The sequence below is a fragment of the Dermacentor andersoni genome, chromosome 1 (assembly GCF_023375885.2).
Source record: "Dermacentor andersoni chromosome 1, qqDerAnde1_hic_scaffold, whole genome shotgun sequence".
Classification (NCBI taxonomy): Eukaryota; Metazoa; Arthropoda; class Arachnida; order Ixodida; family Ixodidae; genus Dermacentor; species Dermacentor andersoni.
In genome coordinates, this window is record NC_092814.1 from 161856082 (window position 1) to 161869164 (window position 13083).

Below are 13083 nucleotides of genomic sequence, written 5' to 3' on the forward strand. Positions count from 1 at the left end.
TCCCCCAGTACGGCGTGACTCATAATCAGATTGTGGTTTTGGCACGTAAATATCTATGATTTAATTAATTATATTTAAATGTTATTTATTGGCCGCAAGCATTTCAAGAAAGAAAGAAATATTTCGAGCTTGCTACCGACATGCCCCACGTCAAACGTCACGTAAAGCACGGTAGTGCCTTCACCAAAGCGGTACTCTCTAACGATATCACTCAGAAGTAAAACGGAAGTAATTTAGTTTAGCAGAATGTTCAATTTACCCTAAACTTAATGTTTGTGCTCCATCCCTTGCTACGACTGCACAGAAATGGCAAAGATAGTCCGCGTCTACAGATGTGGACGCCGTGGCTCAAGGGGTAAATAACACATTTATACAAACGAATCTGTTTGTCTCTAAAGAAAGTAAAAATACAGAAACGACAAACGTTGTAGATCCTTTGAAACAGTGGCGCATTTCCGGATTAGAAAGTGGACATGCTTCTGCTGTTTGTAGGTGTCCATTTGACCGTATGTGTGAAGAAACGAGTCGAATAATGGTTTATTCAGGAAAGCTGGGCTCTGTGGGCGCGGCGAGAGCTTTGGAACCATGCGTCTAAAAAATCCGTTTTTGTTCTTGATACAGGCCCTGATTTGCATCAGCTACAGCGATACAGCCTCAGCTACAGAGTCCGATCCAGCTGCATGGAAGCTGACGGAATTCCGCGGCCACCAGCGCAATACATCGAAAGGCTTTTCCGCTGACGACACGCCGGGTCTGCGCAGCTGGACGACGCACTTGGACCGACATCGAGCGCCACCATCCGCTACGTCACAGCTACCAGAGAGTACAAAAGCAACTCAAGAGTGGCAGTCGACCAGTGGGCGCGGCGAGAGCTTTGGAACCATGCGTCTAAAGAATCCGTTTTTGTTCTTGATACAGGTGAGAGACTACCGCCATGATTCTGGCTATAGTAGTAACGATGTGTGTCTTTTGCTCTTGCCGTGCCCACGGCCGTTTATAGATGCGTTAAAGAATGTGTACCATTGTTTTGTGGACTTACTAGCTTCCTGCGGGGACGTTGAATTGAATCCAGGCCCCTCTACCGAAATCATGCTGCAAACAATTATGGACGACTTGCGAGAACTTAAGGAAGGTGTGGCCATATCAAACCGGTGTCTAGATGAAAGCATTGATAAGTTAGCTTCCATTAACCGAAAAGTGGAGGATATTTCGACTACTGTTAAGACCTACACAGTAAAGGTAGACGACCTGCAGAAACCGTTAAATTGTGGGGTTTTACGTGCCAAAACCACTTTTTGATTATGAGGCACGCCGTAGTGGAGGACTCCGGAAATTTCGACCACCTGGGGTTCTTTAATGCAGAAAACCGTTGACAGCCTACTGTTAAAAGTAGATGACCTCGAAAACCGAAGCCGAAGGAACAATTTCATACTGTATGGTTTACTGGAACCGAAGGAAGAAGCATCCCAATCTTTGGAACAAGAGGTTTCGACAAAAATCCTTGACAGCGTACTAAAAGTTACAAATGTTCAAATTCAGCGAGCTCATCGAATAGGGAAGCCTAGGGACGACAAATTCCGCCCCGTAATATTCAGGCTAGTAGACTGCCGAGACAAATTAAAAATACTGAAAGAGTGTAAAGCTTTCAAGAACACTCCATACAGCATTTCAGAGGACTTCTCTCCTAGAGTTCAATCAATAAGAAAAAAGCTTTGGACCTGGACAAAAAAAACCGAGACAGAGGCGACAAAGTATTTCTGTCCTTCGACAAGGTTAGAATCAATGGCAATACGTTCAGATGGGACGAGGCATCGGACAGGGCAGTTCCCTCGGCAGCAAATTGACATAGCCGGTTTAATTCCAGTCAAAAACAGCACGAAAGTAAAACTAAATCTCATTTGTTAGAGTTACCCCACGTCTTCAGTCCGCTAACTGTTCTAAATGTTAACGCCCGGAGCGTTGTGAACAAGTCTGATGACCTTGAAAGCCTACTTCTTAGTTACAATCCTGACATCACGCTTCTAACGGTAACATGGCTTCATGATGCGATCCCTGATTCTGACATAATACCCAGCTCGTACAACATAATTCGCCACGACCGTGGCTCGAGAGGGGGTGGTGTCGCGACCATAACAAAAATGGCATCCCATTCACATCCATTCCACACAATACTTCTGCTGAAATGGTTTGGATTGTAGTGCCGTCTTTCAAATGTAAGGTTCTTATTGGTGTAGTATACATGCCTCCGAATGCAGATATCTCAATTTTGGAATCGCTGCATGATTTTCTTTACGTCCACAGTAAACAATATACTCGTATCATCTTATGCGGGGACTTTAATCTACCGATGATAAACTGGAACGATCTCTGTGCTCGGCATTCTTGTCAGCATGCTGAAGTGCTGCTCGATTTGGCGTTTTCGTTTAATCTAAAACAAGTAGTAGGAACACCTACACGTGTTACTTCAAGCTCAAGAACTATCCTCGACCTTGTTCTTATCTCTGAAGCAGTCAGTGAAACAGGATTTACTGTAGAAGTTTTACCAGGCATATCAGATCATGAAGCGATTCTGCTTAAAAGCAATCTACAGCAAAAAATTATTCGTTGTCCAGACAAAGAAGTCTTGGATTTTGGGAGAGCGGCTGATGAAAGTGTACTCGACTACTTAGAGCAAGATTTCGACACTTTTCTTCTAAAATCAAATCAAGGTGTAACCAGTGTCAATGATTTATGGTTGCATTTTAAGGACGCCGTCCGGGAATGTATGCACAGGTACATTCCAACAAAACGCAAGAGAATGGCCCGCAATAACCCTTGGATCACTCGTGACATACTGCAGCTAAAGCGCCGCTTAAAACTCCTGTCACGCCCCAATAGTTGTGTCGATCGTTCTGTGCTACCGTCAATGCGTGCCGAACTTAGTAAAAAAATAAAGAACTCAAAGTACCATTTTTTGTATGTTAAACTACACTATTTTTTTATCTAACGCCCCAAGAAAGTTTTGGATGCACATAACCGAGAAAAAGAACCCAGTCACCAAAATTAGATTGAATGATACCGAGACCAGTGATAACCAGAATATTGCGGAAGCGTTCAACGAGTACTTTGTTTCGGTATTTCTACGCGGTACTGAAGACGATAGTCTAGAATTTTCAGGTTCTGGCTGCGAAGTTCCGGACCTTTTTGCTTCCGAAGAAGGTATTCTTTCGTCCCTATTAAACATAGATATAAAGAAATCTGCTGGTCCTGATGACATACCAAATAATTTTCTTTTTAGATATGCGGAGTGGTGCGCAAAGTATCTGTTCATAATATTTAACGAAAGTCTAAAGCAAGGTGTTCTTTCTAACGATTGGAAAGCAGCAAAGATAATTCCCATTCATAATTCCGGAGATAAACTCAATATTACTAATTACAGACCCGTCTCACTTCTCTGCACCGCTAGTAAGGTGATGGAGCACTTCGTTTTTAAGCACTTGAGCAGCTTTCTGGAAAACAAGTTTCTTTTCGGAAAGACAGCATGGATTTCGGCGTGGCCTATCTACAGTTACTCAGCTTCTACATATTACCAATGAAGTCATGGCAGCGCTGGACTGCGCCGGGCAAATAGATGTGCTTTTCCGTGATTTTCAGAAAGCATTCGACCGTGTTTGTCACCAAAGACTAAAGCTCAAGCTACAATGTGCGCTGAAAAATGAACAAGTTCCTCGCTGGCTTGACTCTTATTTAACTAATCGAACACAATATGTCCGTATAGGAAGCTCATTTTCTTCACCTGCTCCCGTACTTTCCGGTGTACCGCAAGGTTCAGTACTTGGACCTCTTCTCTTTTTGATTTATCTGAATGACTTGTCCTTTGATTCCCCGGTACGATGTCGGTTCTTCGCTGATGATTGTATTGTGTACCACAACATTCAATCACCCCATGATCAGACTGCTATACAGGATTACCTTAATGCAATCGATAACTGGTGTCAGTCCTGGCGTATGAACCTAAATGCCTCAAAATGTACTCAAATGATGATTACAAGAAAAAAAGCACCATCAATTTGTACATATAAAATCAATAATGTAGGAATTAAGACGGTTGACAAATATAAGTATCTGGGTGTAGTCATTGACTCGAAGTTAACCTGGAACGCCCATGTCCAATACGTCGTTTCGGCGTCGCTAAGGAAGCTATGGCTAATTAAACACCGGCTCAAACATTGCACTAGTAGGACTGAACTCGCTGCCTACACGACACTCATTAGACCACTGCTTGAGTATGCCGATGCTGTGTGGGATCCCCACACAAAGTCCGGTGTCAACAACATTGAAAACGTGCAAAAGAAAGCTCTTAGATTTATTTATCATATTTATAGTAGACGAGTCTCGATCACTGATCTCAGAACACGGTCTGGCCTCCCATCGCTAGAATTTCGGCGTAGACTGCATCGCCTACAAACTTTGTTTAGTATCGTTAATAAACAAACAAAAATGAATCCCGACATCTACATCAATTTTAATAAAACAAGAGAAACCAGACGCAAGCACAGCAAAACGATTGTGATGCCACAAACTAAAACTACTGCTTATCGCTTCTCGTTTTTCCCTCGAACTATAGCAGAGTGGAATGCTCTACTGCAAGAAGTCGCTTGTACGTCGTCGGTTGAATCATTTGTGTCTGCCGTGCAATCCTTGCAATGAAGCGCGTTCGTTTTAGAATCACCATTTTCCCATCTTTGTAATTTTGTACATGCTGCCTTTCCCGACGCAATAGTCTGTATCTTTAAGCATTTTTTTTCATGGTTCCGTGTAACTCATGTTTTTGTTATTTTGACTTGCAGTGCCGACTTTGTACTCTCACTTCTGCCTGGACTGCCAAGAGGCAGTTGGCAGTATCTAATAAATAAATAAATAAATAAATAAATAAATAAATAAATAAATAAATAAAATAAGATCCTTGCTCCGCCGCGTTGGCTGAGCTGTGGCCACGGCTCTGCGCTGCTCAGCACAAGGCTACGGGTTCCATTCCCAGCCGCATTGTGCGGCGGGGGCGGAACGCGAAAGCGCCCGTGTACCCTGCTTTGGGTGAAAGAACTCCAATTGGTCAGAGTTAATGCGGAGCACTCCACAACGGAGTCCTTTCCTGACCCACTGTGTCGTTTCGGGACGAGAAACCGCACAACCTAATTTAATTTAATTTTTAAAGACCTTTCGGGCTGCACAAATGAGGCGGCGTGGTGAGAAAGAATGCAATAATGGCTATCATGATTATGGTGATTGGCATCCCCTTTGAGACGGGGTGGTAACAAATGGTCATCTAGCCTGCTTGGGTTACTCGGGTATGCTATACACGCTTGTCATTCTAGCATTTTCGTATACATCTCTCTAATCTTTTTTCTCTTCCTCAAAACTTCATCACCCTTGTACCGCTGCCTATTATTGTAACGGAGCCGGTCGTATCAATCTCTTCCCTGCATTTTTTCCCCCCGATACTCTAAAAGTGTCTTGCTTATCTCGACTGATGACCGGTTGATGCTTCCGCCAACTTTAAATCCAAGCGCTTCTGGAAGATGTACGTTACCTACGGGTATCATTCGGTGAATCCTTTCGGATTCCGTTAGGATCTGCTGAGTGGCCTCCGAATTTTTGCTGCAGCATACACATGTCTCATCTAGTTGCGAATACTTGCTCCGGTATGTCTTTGTCCTTAAGTAACCAGCTCGAGTCTCAAAATAGCAAGGCACTTCCCTTCGTGTTAGCGTACAGATTTTCCCTTCTAATTTCTTTCTTCCCCTTCTTGTAAATCCCCATGGTCTTTTTTGTTTCTATTCTTTGCATCCAACTCACTGTCTCTGTTTCTCACTTTCTTTCTGATGACTCCTGGTTGTCTCTTTACACGTTCAGTTACCCTGTAGTTGGTTACGAACTTTCTTGACCTCTTCCTCCATTCTCGTCTTCCAACAGTCATCGTCACTATTGACAAGACTAATACGCCTACAATGTTCTCCGGATCTATGACACCGTACAGTTAACTTGGTGCTGAGGTCAGTTAGTTCACAGCGCGTTCTGTCGACGCCCGGTGAAAGAAATGTACCACGTCAGTTGTCCCTGCAGGCATTTCAACTACGTCGTCGCTGAAGGACGAGGTGCCGTCATATACTCTCGATTCGGCGAAGCTTCATCGCGCGATCCAGCCGTGATTAGCGTGCTAGTCATCCATATCTCGCTGCTGTCTATGGTTAGTGAACTAGTAAACGTGCTTTCCTTTGTCCTATATACGGCGCGTCGGACGGAGCGCGTCGCATTAGTTATTATCAATACAACTATTACTTTGATTCTATTTGTTTTTCATTTGCTGCACCGAGCGACCGAATGACAAGGAGCGAGAAGAATCGCTACAAAGTGTATCAATGGTGACATCAGCAAAATTTGGCGAGCTTCATTCACCAGGCTGTCGGACGTAAAAGACACGTCATGGCACTTTGGCTGCGCATGCTCAACGCATATACTGTTTCACGAGTGGGCTATGTCGTGGCTGCTCTCGCGATTTCGCAGACGCATGGGAAGTGAAAGCAGTGGGTCAAAGCAAAGGAGTAGGGCTACGCCCTCGAGGTGAAGCGTTGCAGAGCCGCCATTAGCGACACTGTGGTCGGTGCGCAGGCGGCGTGCGCGCGACGGGCGGATAGTTTGGCCGGAAATCAGGCGGGTTGTGCTTACTGGCAAGATCCATCGCTCGAACAAGTGGGTATGTTGATGTACAGTATGGACACGACGATGTGGCAGCTCGGGCAAGTGATGAGTTCCACGCTGCACCGCTGCGGGATCCTCGGTTGGTTCGGGTCGCGGTCACCACCACTCGAGTTGGCACCGGCACCATCCGCTGTAACGTTGATGGCGTTGATGCTGCCTATTTCACCCAGAGCGACGTAGTACTTGCGCCCGTTCATCCACCTGCAAAGATCTGAGCACAGGGAAACAGCGTCAGCGTTCCGCCCGCTACAGCGGCCTGCTGAGACAAGCACGCACAAACAGCGATTTCAAGGCAAGCCCCTCGAAGGTGTACTCACCTTCTATACAAACCGATTGTACTGCACATGATAGCCATTAAGGCGCAGTCAACCACAAAAGTTTACGAACCACGGGATCTCGGAAAACGTTCAATTTCCGAGCAGCCTGTTTTCCGAGCCGCAGTCCGTAAAATCGAACGTCACAATGTTCACATATACTGGGAGAGGCTGTAAATGCGAATACTAGGCTGCGTTGTGAGGCTGTATTCAGCATTTTCTCATATTTCGTGTTCGGTAAGCTTTTGTGATTGACTGTACATGCATTTATTCTAGCCTCCATAGCAGTGCGTAGTAGTGCGTAGTTTTCATGAAGTGTGCAAGATTACTGTCAATTCCCATGGGCGAACGGGAGCACCTTGGTTACCCCCTCTACCCCACCCCGGTTGTATTACAATTGATTATACGAGCTAAAATTATGCTGAAGTATACGCACTTAAATCGATTTATCAAAAATACATTGGCACAGTATTTTTTCTGTTTACGCTGACAGGCATATTTTTTCTTGATTTTCACAGAATTGGTCCCTATCGGGTAAAGTGAAAATTTTATCTTGAATACTAGCTGTGAGCGAAGTAAGTGAAGTAATTGACACTTTCAATATCTATCTATCTATCTATCTATCTATCTATCTATCTATCTATCTATCTATCTATCTATCTATCTATCTATCTATCTATCTATCTATCTATCTATCTATCTATCTATCTATCTATCTATCTATCTATCTATCTATCTATCTATCTATCTATCTATCTATCTATCTATCTATCTATCTATCTATCTATCTATCTATCTATCTATCTATCTATCTATCTATCTATCTATCTATCTATCTATCTATCTATCTATCTATCTATCTATCTATCTATCTATCTATCTATCTATCTATCTATCTATCTATCTATCTATCTATCTATCTATCTATCTATCTATCTATCTATCTATCTATCTATCTATCTATCTATCTATCTATCTATCTATCTATCTATCTATCTATCTATCTATCTATCTATCTATCTATCTATCTATCTATCGTTAGGATTGGGGGGTCAATCCCATCGCTCGCAATCAGTTGTCAAGATTGGAGTCGGGCATGAATTAGAAGGTAGCTGGCCCATGCCGTCGTCCAACTTATCCACGCTGAGGGCGTTGATAAAGGGAAGGACTGCTTCTCATCGAGAACGAGGAATATGGGTTTATTTACAGTATCTACATGCAGTTCATCAGTCTAGCATGACTGTGAGAGAAAGTACATCAGTCTAACATGACTGCTTGAGAAAGTGCCCTGAGCAGCCGCACAACAACGGCTTATAAACACTCGGTCCTCAATCGCTCCCAAGGTGAGGGAAACGTTCGACCAGGCACCGTAGGCGCATTTTATTCCCCGAGCTGACCCCCGCAGCGCGCCCGCCGGCTGCCCATTGTCTTGCTTCTTTTCATTTCATTTCATTTCATTTATTGAGCCCTCAGGGCCAAAGGCATTAAAGAGGGGAGTGGTTACGAAACAGAAATACATAAATAAATATAATGCATATTACAGAACAAGTATTATCATCCTCCTGTTATACAGCGTTAGATAGTGCAGAACGAAAATGCTGGTTATCAATTATGTCGACGATATCTGCGGGAAGGCGGCTCTATTCGCGTGATGTGCGAGGCAAGAAAGACTGAAATGCAGTTTTAGTGTTACATGTTTAAATGCCAACTTTGTGACGATGGTCAATGCGATTTGACGCGTATCTGGGGGACGAAATGACGGAATCACGTAGCATGGGGTGATCGTATAGTTTATAAAAAAGGCTCAAACGAATTGTCTGCCGGCGGGATCCTAAAAGAGGTAAAGAAAGATTAGCTTTCATGCTTGTTACACTTGCGGTACGGTTAAAGTTGGACAGGATAAAACGAGCAGCGTTATTTTGAACCAGCTCAAGTAAAGTTATCAGTTTTTCATGATGCGGATCCCATATCGCGGCGGCATATTCCAAATTAGAACGTATTAGTGTTTTATAAAGCAGTAATTTCAAAGAAGATGGAGTTTTGGAAAAGTTACGGCGCACGTAGCCCAACATGCGGTTAGCTTTGTTTGTATGTATTCAATATGGCGTGTCCAGTTAAGGTCAGCAGAAATATGAACACCCAGGTATTTATATGAAGTAACCGCTTCTAACGCAACGTTATTTAGGTAGTATACAGGCGGAGAGTTGGCACTTCTTGATATTCGCATAATTTTGCACTTATTAATATTAAGTTCCATAAGCCATAAGTCGGGGGATTTTATTTCGCGGAAAACAACACAGTCATCAGCAAACAAAAGAATGTTAGATGATACAATGGAAGGGAGATCATTGATGTAAATAAGAAATAAAAGGGGTCCAAGCACTGACCCTTGTGTGCACGCCCGAGTAAACTTCGCTGAAAGGTGAGTTAAAATTATTAGCGTAAACGAACTGCGATCGGTTAAGAAGAAAGTATTCAATCCATTTCAGAACATTGTAGTCGATATTCAGTTGGGTTAGCTTTAAAAATAATAAGCGGTGTACCTTGTCGAATGCTTTCGAGTAATCTAGGAAAATGCAGTCAGTTTCTGATGCGCGATCTAAAATATGGTGAAGTTTGATAGTGAAGCTGGCAAGTTGTGTTTCGCAAGAAAATGACCTACGAAAGCCATGCTGTGCGGGTGTAAAAAATGAATTAGACTCGAGAAAGTTCACAAGGTTAGTGAAGATGACATGTTCTAATAGTTTGCAACAAGTACTAGTGAGCGAGATGGGGCGATAATTTATAGGGGATGTTCTATTTCCTGACTTGAATAATGGAACCACCTTCCCGACTTTCCATTGTGTTGGCAGAGTGGAACTTTCGAGATTCTGCTGAAATATCTTTGTTAGTATTAAGGAACTGTAGACAATTGTATTTTTTTAAAATTTAGCATGAATGCAGTCAAAGCCGGACGATGAATGAAATTTTAGGGCATCAATAAGTTTAGCAACGCCAGATGAATCGATGAAAATTTGAGGCATAGTTGGGAAATTATACCGGAGTGGAACGGGATGTTTGGTGTTTGATGTGCGTGAGAAGTTCAGAACAAAGGTTTCGTTAAGTTCTGATGCGCATAAATGAGCCGGAATAGGGTCACCTGACGCGTCAGTTAAGTTAATAGATTCTTCGGTATGCGGGTTGATGACGCGCCAAAATTTTTTAATGTTGGTAGATAGCATCGATGGTAAAGTGTTAGAGAGGAAGTTATATTTTGCTTGCTTAAGCGCAGTTATATACGCATCAGCGGCAGTCGTGTATGCGTCCCAGTGTGGGTTACATTGTGATAGCCTGGCTGTACGATATCGGCGCTTTTTTCTGTTAGATAGGCGTCTTATATGGGCGGTATACCATGGGGCTTGAGGATTAGTAGTGATGGTGCGTCTTGGAACATATCTTTGAGTTAGTTCGTGAACTTTGGCCGTGAACATATCCCAGTTAGCTTGCACAGAGCGTTCGTTAAAGTTTCTGAAGAAGTTTTGAGTAAAAACTGATAATTCATTGTTAATGGCATCGAAGTCTGCTCTAATATAATCTAGTATGGTCTTTTTCTTTCTTGCAGGTTTAGGACAGGCAGTGTTAATGTTGAAAATGAGGAAAGAGTGATCACTTATGTTAGGTAAATAGGCGATGGCTGAAGCAGAGTCGGCTCGATTGGTTAGGATCAGATCTAAAGTGTTGGCTGTGTTGACAGAGATTCTGGTAGCGTTAGTGACTAATTGGGTAAGTGAAAAAACAGAGCATAAATCAAGAAAATCACTGGCATCGGATGAAAATTGAGATAGGGTGGGAGGCTGGGTAAACAAAGAAATATTGGGAAAGTTAAAATCACCTAGTAAAAACGAGGAAGCCGATGGAAATCTGGTGTGTATTATGTTAAGTTCGTCATGAAGGTCGTTAATAAACGAGCGTAGAGAAGGAGGACGATAGCATACGCCGAATATTATTTTCTGATGGTCAAGAGTAACTGATGCCCAGACAGCTTCCAAGACGCTATTAGTGTAGATGCATGATAACGGTATGTCTTTCGAAATAGCAAGGAGTACGCCGCCTCCCCGCTGATTAGTTCAGTCATTGCGATATACTGCGAAGCGGTGTGCGTTGTGAAAGAGTTCGTTATCGTGAATTTGAGATGATAGCCAAGTTTCAGTAAGTGCGATGATATGCGGAGAACAGGTGTCGATTGCCGATGAAAGAGAAGTTTTCTTATTCAAGATACTTATGACGTTAGTATACAGAATCGTAACATCAGATGGTGATGAATGACCACTGCCCCTCTCGCGCCCGACGCCCCATGTGACGAAGCGCTTGATCCTTGGGGCGCGTGTTCGGATGGCTGCTCGATTTCATCGATTGTGTCGTTAGATGGATTGTACATGAAGCATTTGCCGCGTATGTATAGCTTATTGTAGCGAAGGCGAAATTTGGGTGATCCCGGATGGCCAATTCCAAATTCGGTAAGTTTCCGTCTTGCAGTTCGAGTGGCGGGTGAAAAATCTTCACTTATTGAAATTTTGTGTTCCTCGAAATCATTGCCATGTGATAGGATTAACTCTTTTATTTTGTAGTTGGTAAACTTGGCAATGATGGGTCTGCATTTATTAGCGGAAAATATCCCTAAACGATGAACACGCTGAAATGGGTCGATGAACACGCTGAAAAGTGCATTGGTCAGTGTGCTTTCAGTTTGTTGCCAAGTTTCAGATGAATCTGTCAGTCCATGAAAAATCTAATTATCGCGGCGTGACCTGTCCTCCATATCATCTAGGCGCTTTCGTAAAAATTTATTTTGTGAAGTTAAGCTTTGAATACATTCTTGCATGTCTGCAAACTCATGGCTGAAGGTATCAAGAACTTTCCCTTTCTCTTCTAGTTCATCCAAACGCTTCTGAACGTTAGTTATTTTTGTTTCGATGCTTTTCTGCCCAGCCTTAATGGATTTAATATCTGCGGTGAGCTCATGTTGTGCCTTCGAACTTTGTAATGAGCGGGAGTGAACATCTTTGAGCAGTTGAAAAATTACGGTCATCTGTTCTGCAGGGTCTTCAGGGAGCGATTCAATTTCTGATAGGGATTCGGATCGAGTGGTGGGGCCGGGGTTCGTTTCTATGTCGCCGGAGCACAAGAGTAGGAAAGCCATAGAAAAGCAATCATGCACAGTTTCACATAGCACCCCTGGGCACGGAAACAGCAATAAGCAGATGGCATCGCTTTATTTAGCGTTTAAGGAAAACGTACACACCTGCATCGGAGCAAAGCGAAAATCAGGAGCCATGCTCCTTGCAATGTTCCCGTGCCCACTGAATCCGAGGACGGAGTGGCCACAGCTTGAATTCCTTGCGGGCGATGATGCAGTTGTCGATGGGGTTGAACGGCCGAAGGCGAGCGATTCCATCGGGTGCGCAGGGATGAAAGATTTATTGAAGGGGCCACAGTCAGGCAGTGGCGGTGGTAGCATCTGAGCCGATGGGCATGAGGGAGATAGCGATTCCGGTATCAACCAGGTGAAGAAGAGCGTCAGCGTAACCTGCATCGGAGCAAAGCGAAAATCAGGAGCCATGCTTCTTGCAATGTTCCCGTGCCCACTTGAACGGCGCGTGGGAAGGGGTCTCCGTAGACGTTCCCGCGGCAGCTCCCCCGCTCATAGCAGATCAGGTGGGCGGTGGCGAGTTCAGGCACAAAGCCTGCTTCGTCGAACTCATCTCGGCTCTTGCGACGGAGAGTCGAGGACGCGCGTATTGTCCTCCGGACACAGTCGGATTAGTGACGCTGTGGCTAGAGTGTTGCGGCGGCCTTCCAGGAAAAGTTTGACGCCGCTGTCGCAACTGGCTGGCAAAACTTGCACCTCAGCAGGCCGTTCTTAACACTATCTACTTGCTTAGGCCACTACGTATGTGCTCCTGGTCGTGATGCCGTCGTGGTCTTACTGTCGTCGTCATTCCAGCTTCGTGATCGCACTCTCGCCATGCCGTCGTTGTCACGCTTTCTACCC

The 13083-nt window shown here is 44.0% G+C and overlaps 1 protein-coding gene across 1 annotated transcript in view; it reads right to left on the bottom strand.

Moving 5' to 3' along the window:
• Culd (CUB and LDLa domain) overlaps positions 1–13083 on the bottom strand; it is a 223478-nt gene that overhangs the window by 56264 nt on the left and 154131 nt on the right. The window contains exon 4 of the mRNA XM_050194991.3: positions 6706–6949. Within this exon, the coding sequence (XP_050050948.1) occupies positions 6706–6949 (244 nt within the window). The remainder of the gene's footprint in view (positions 1–6705; positions 6950–13083) is intronic.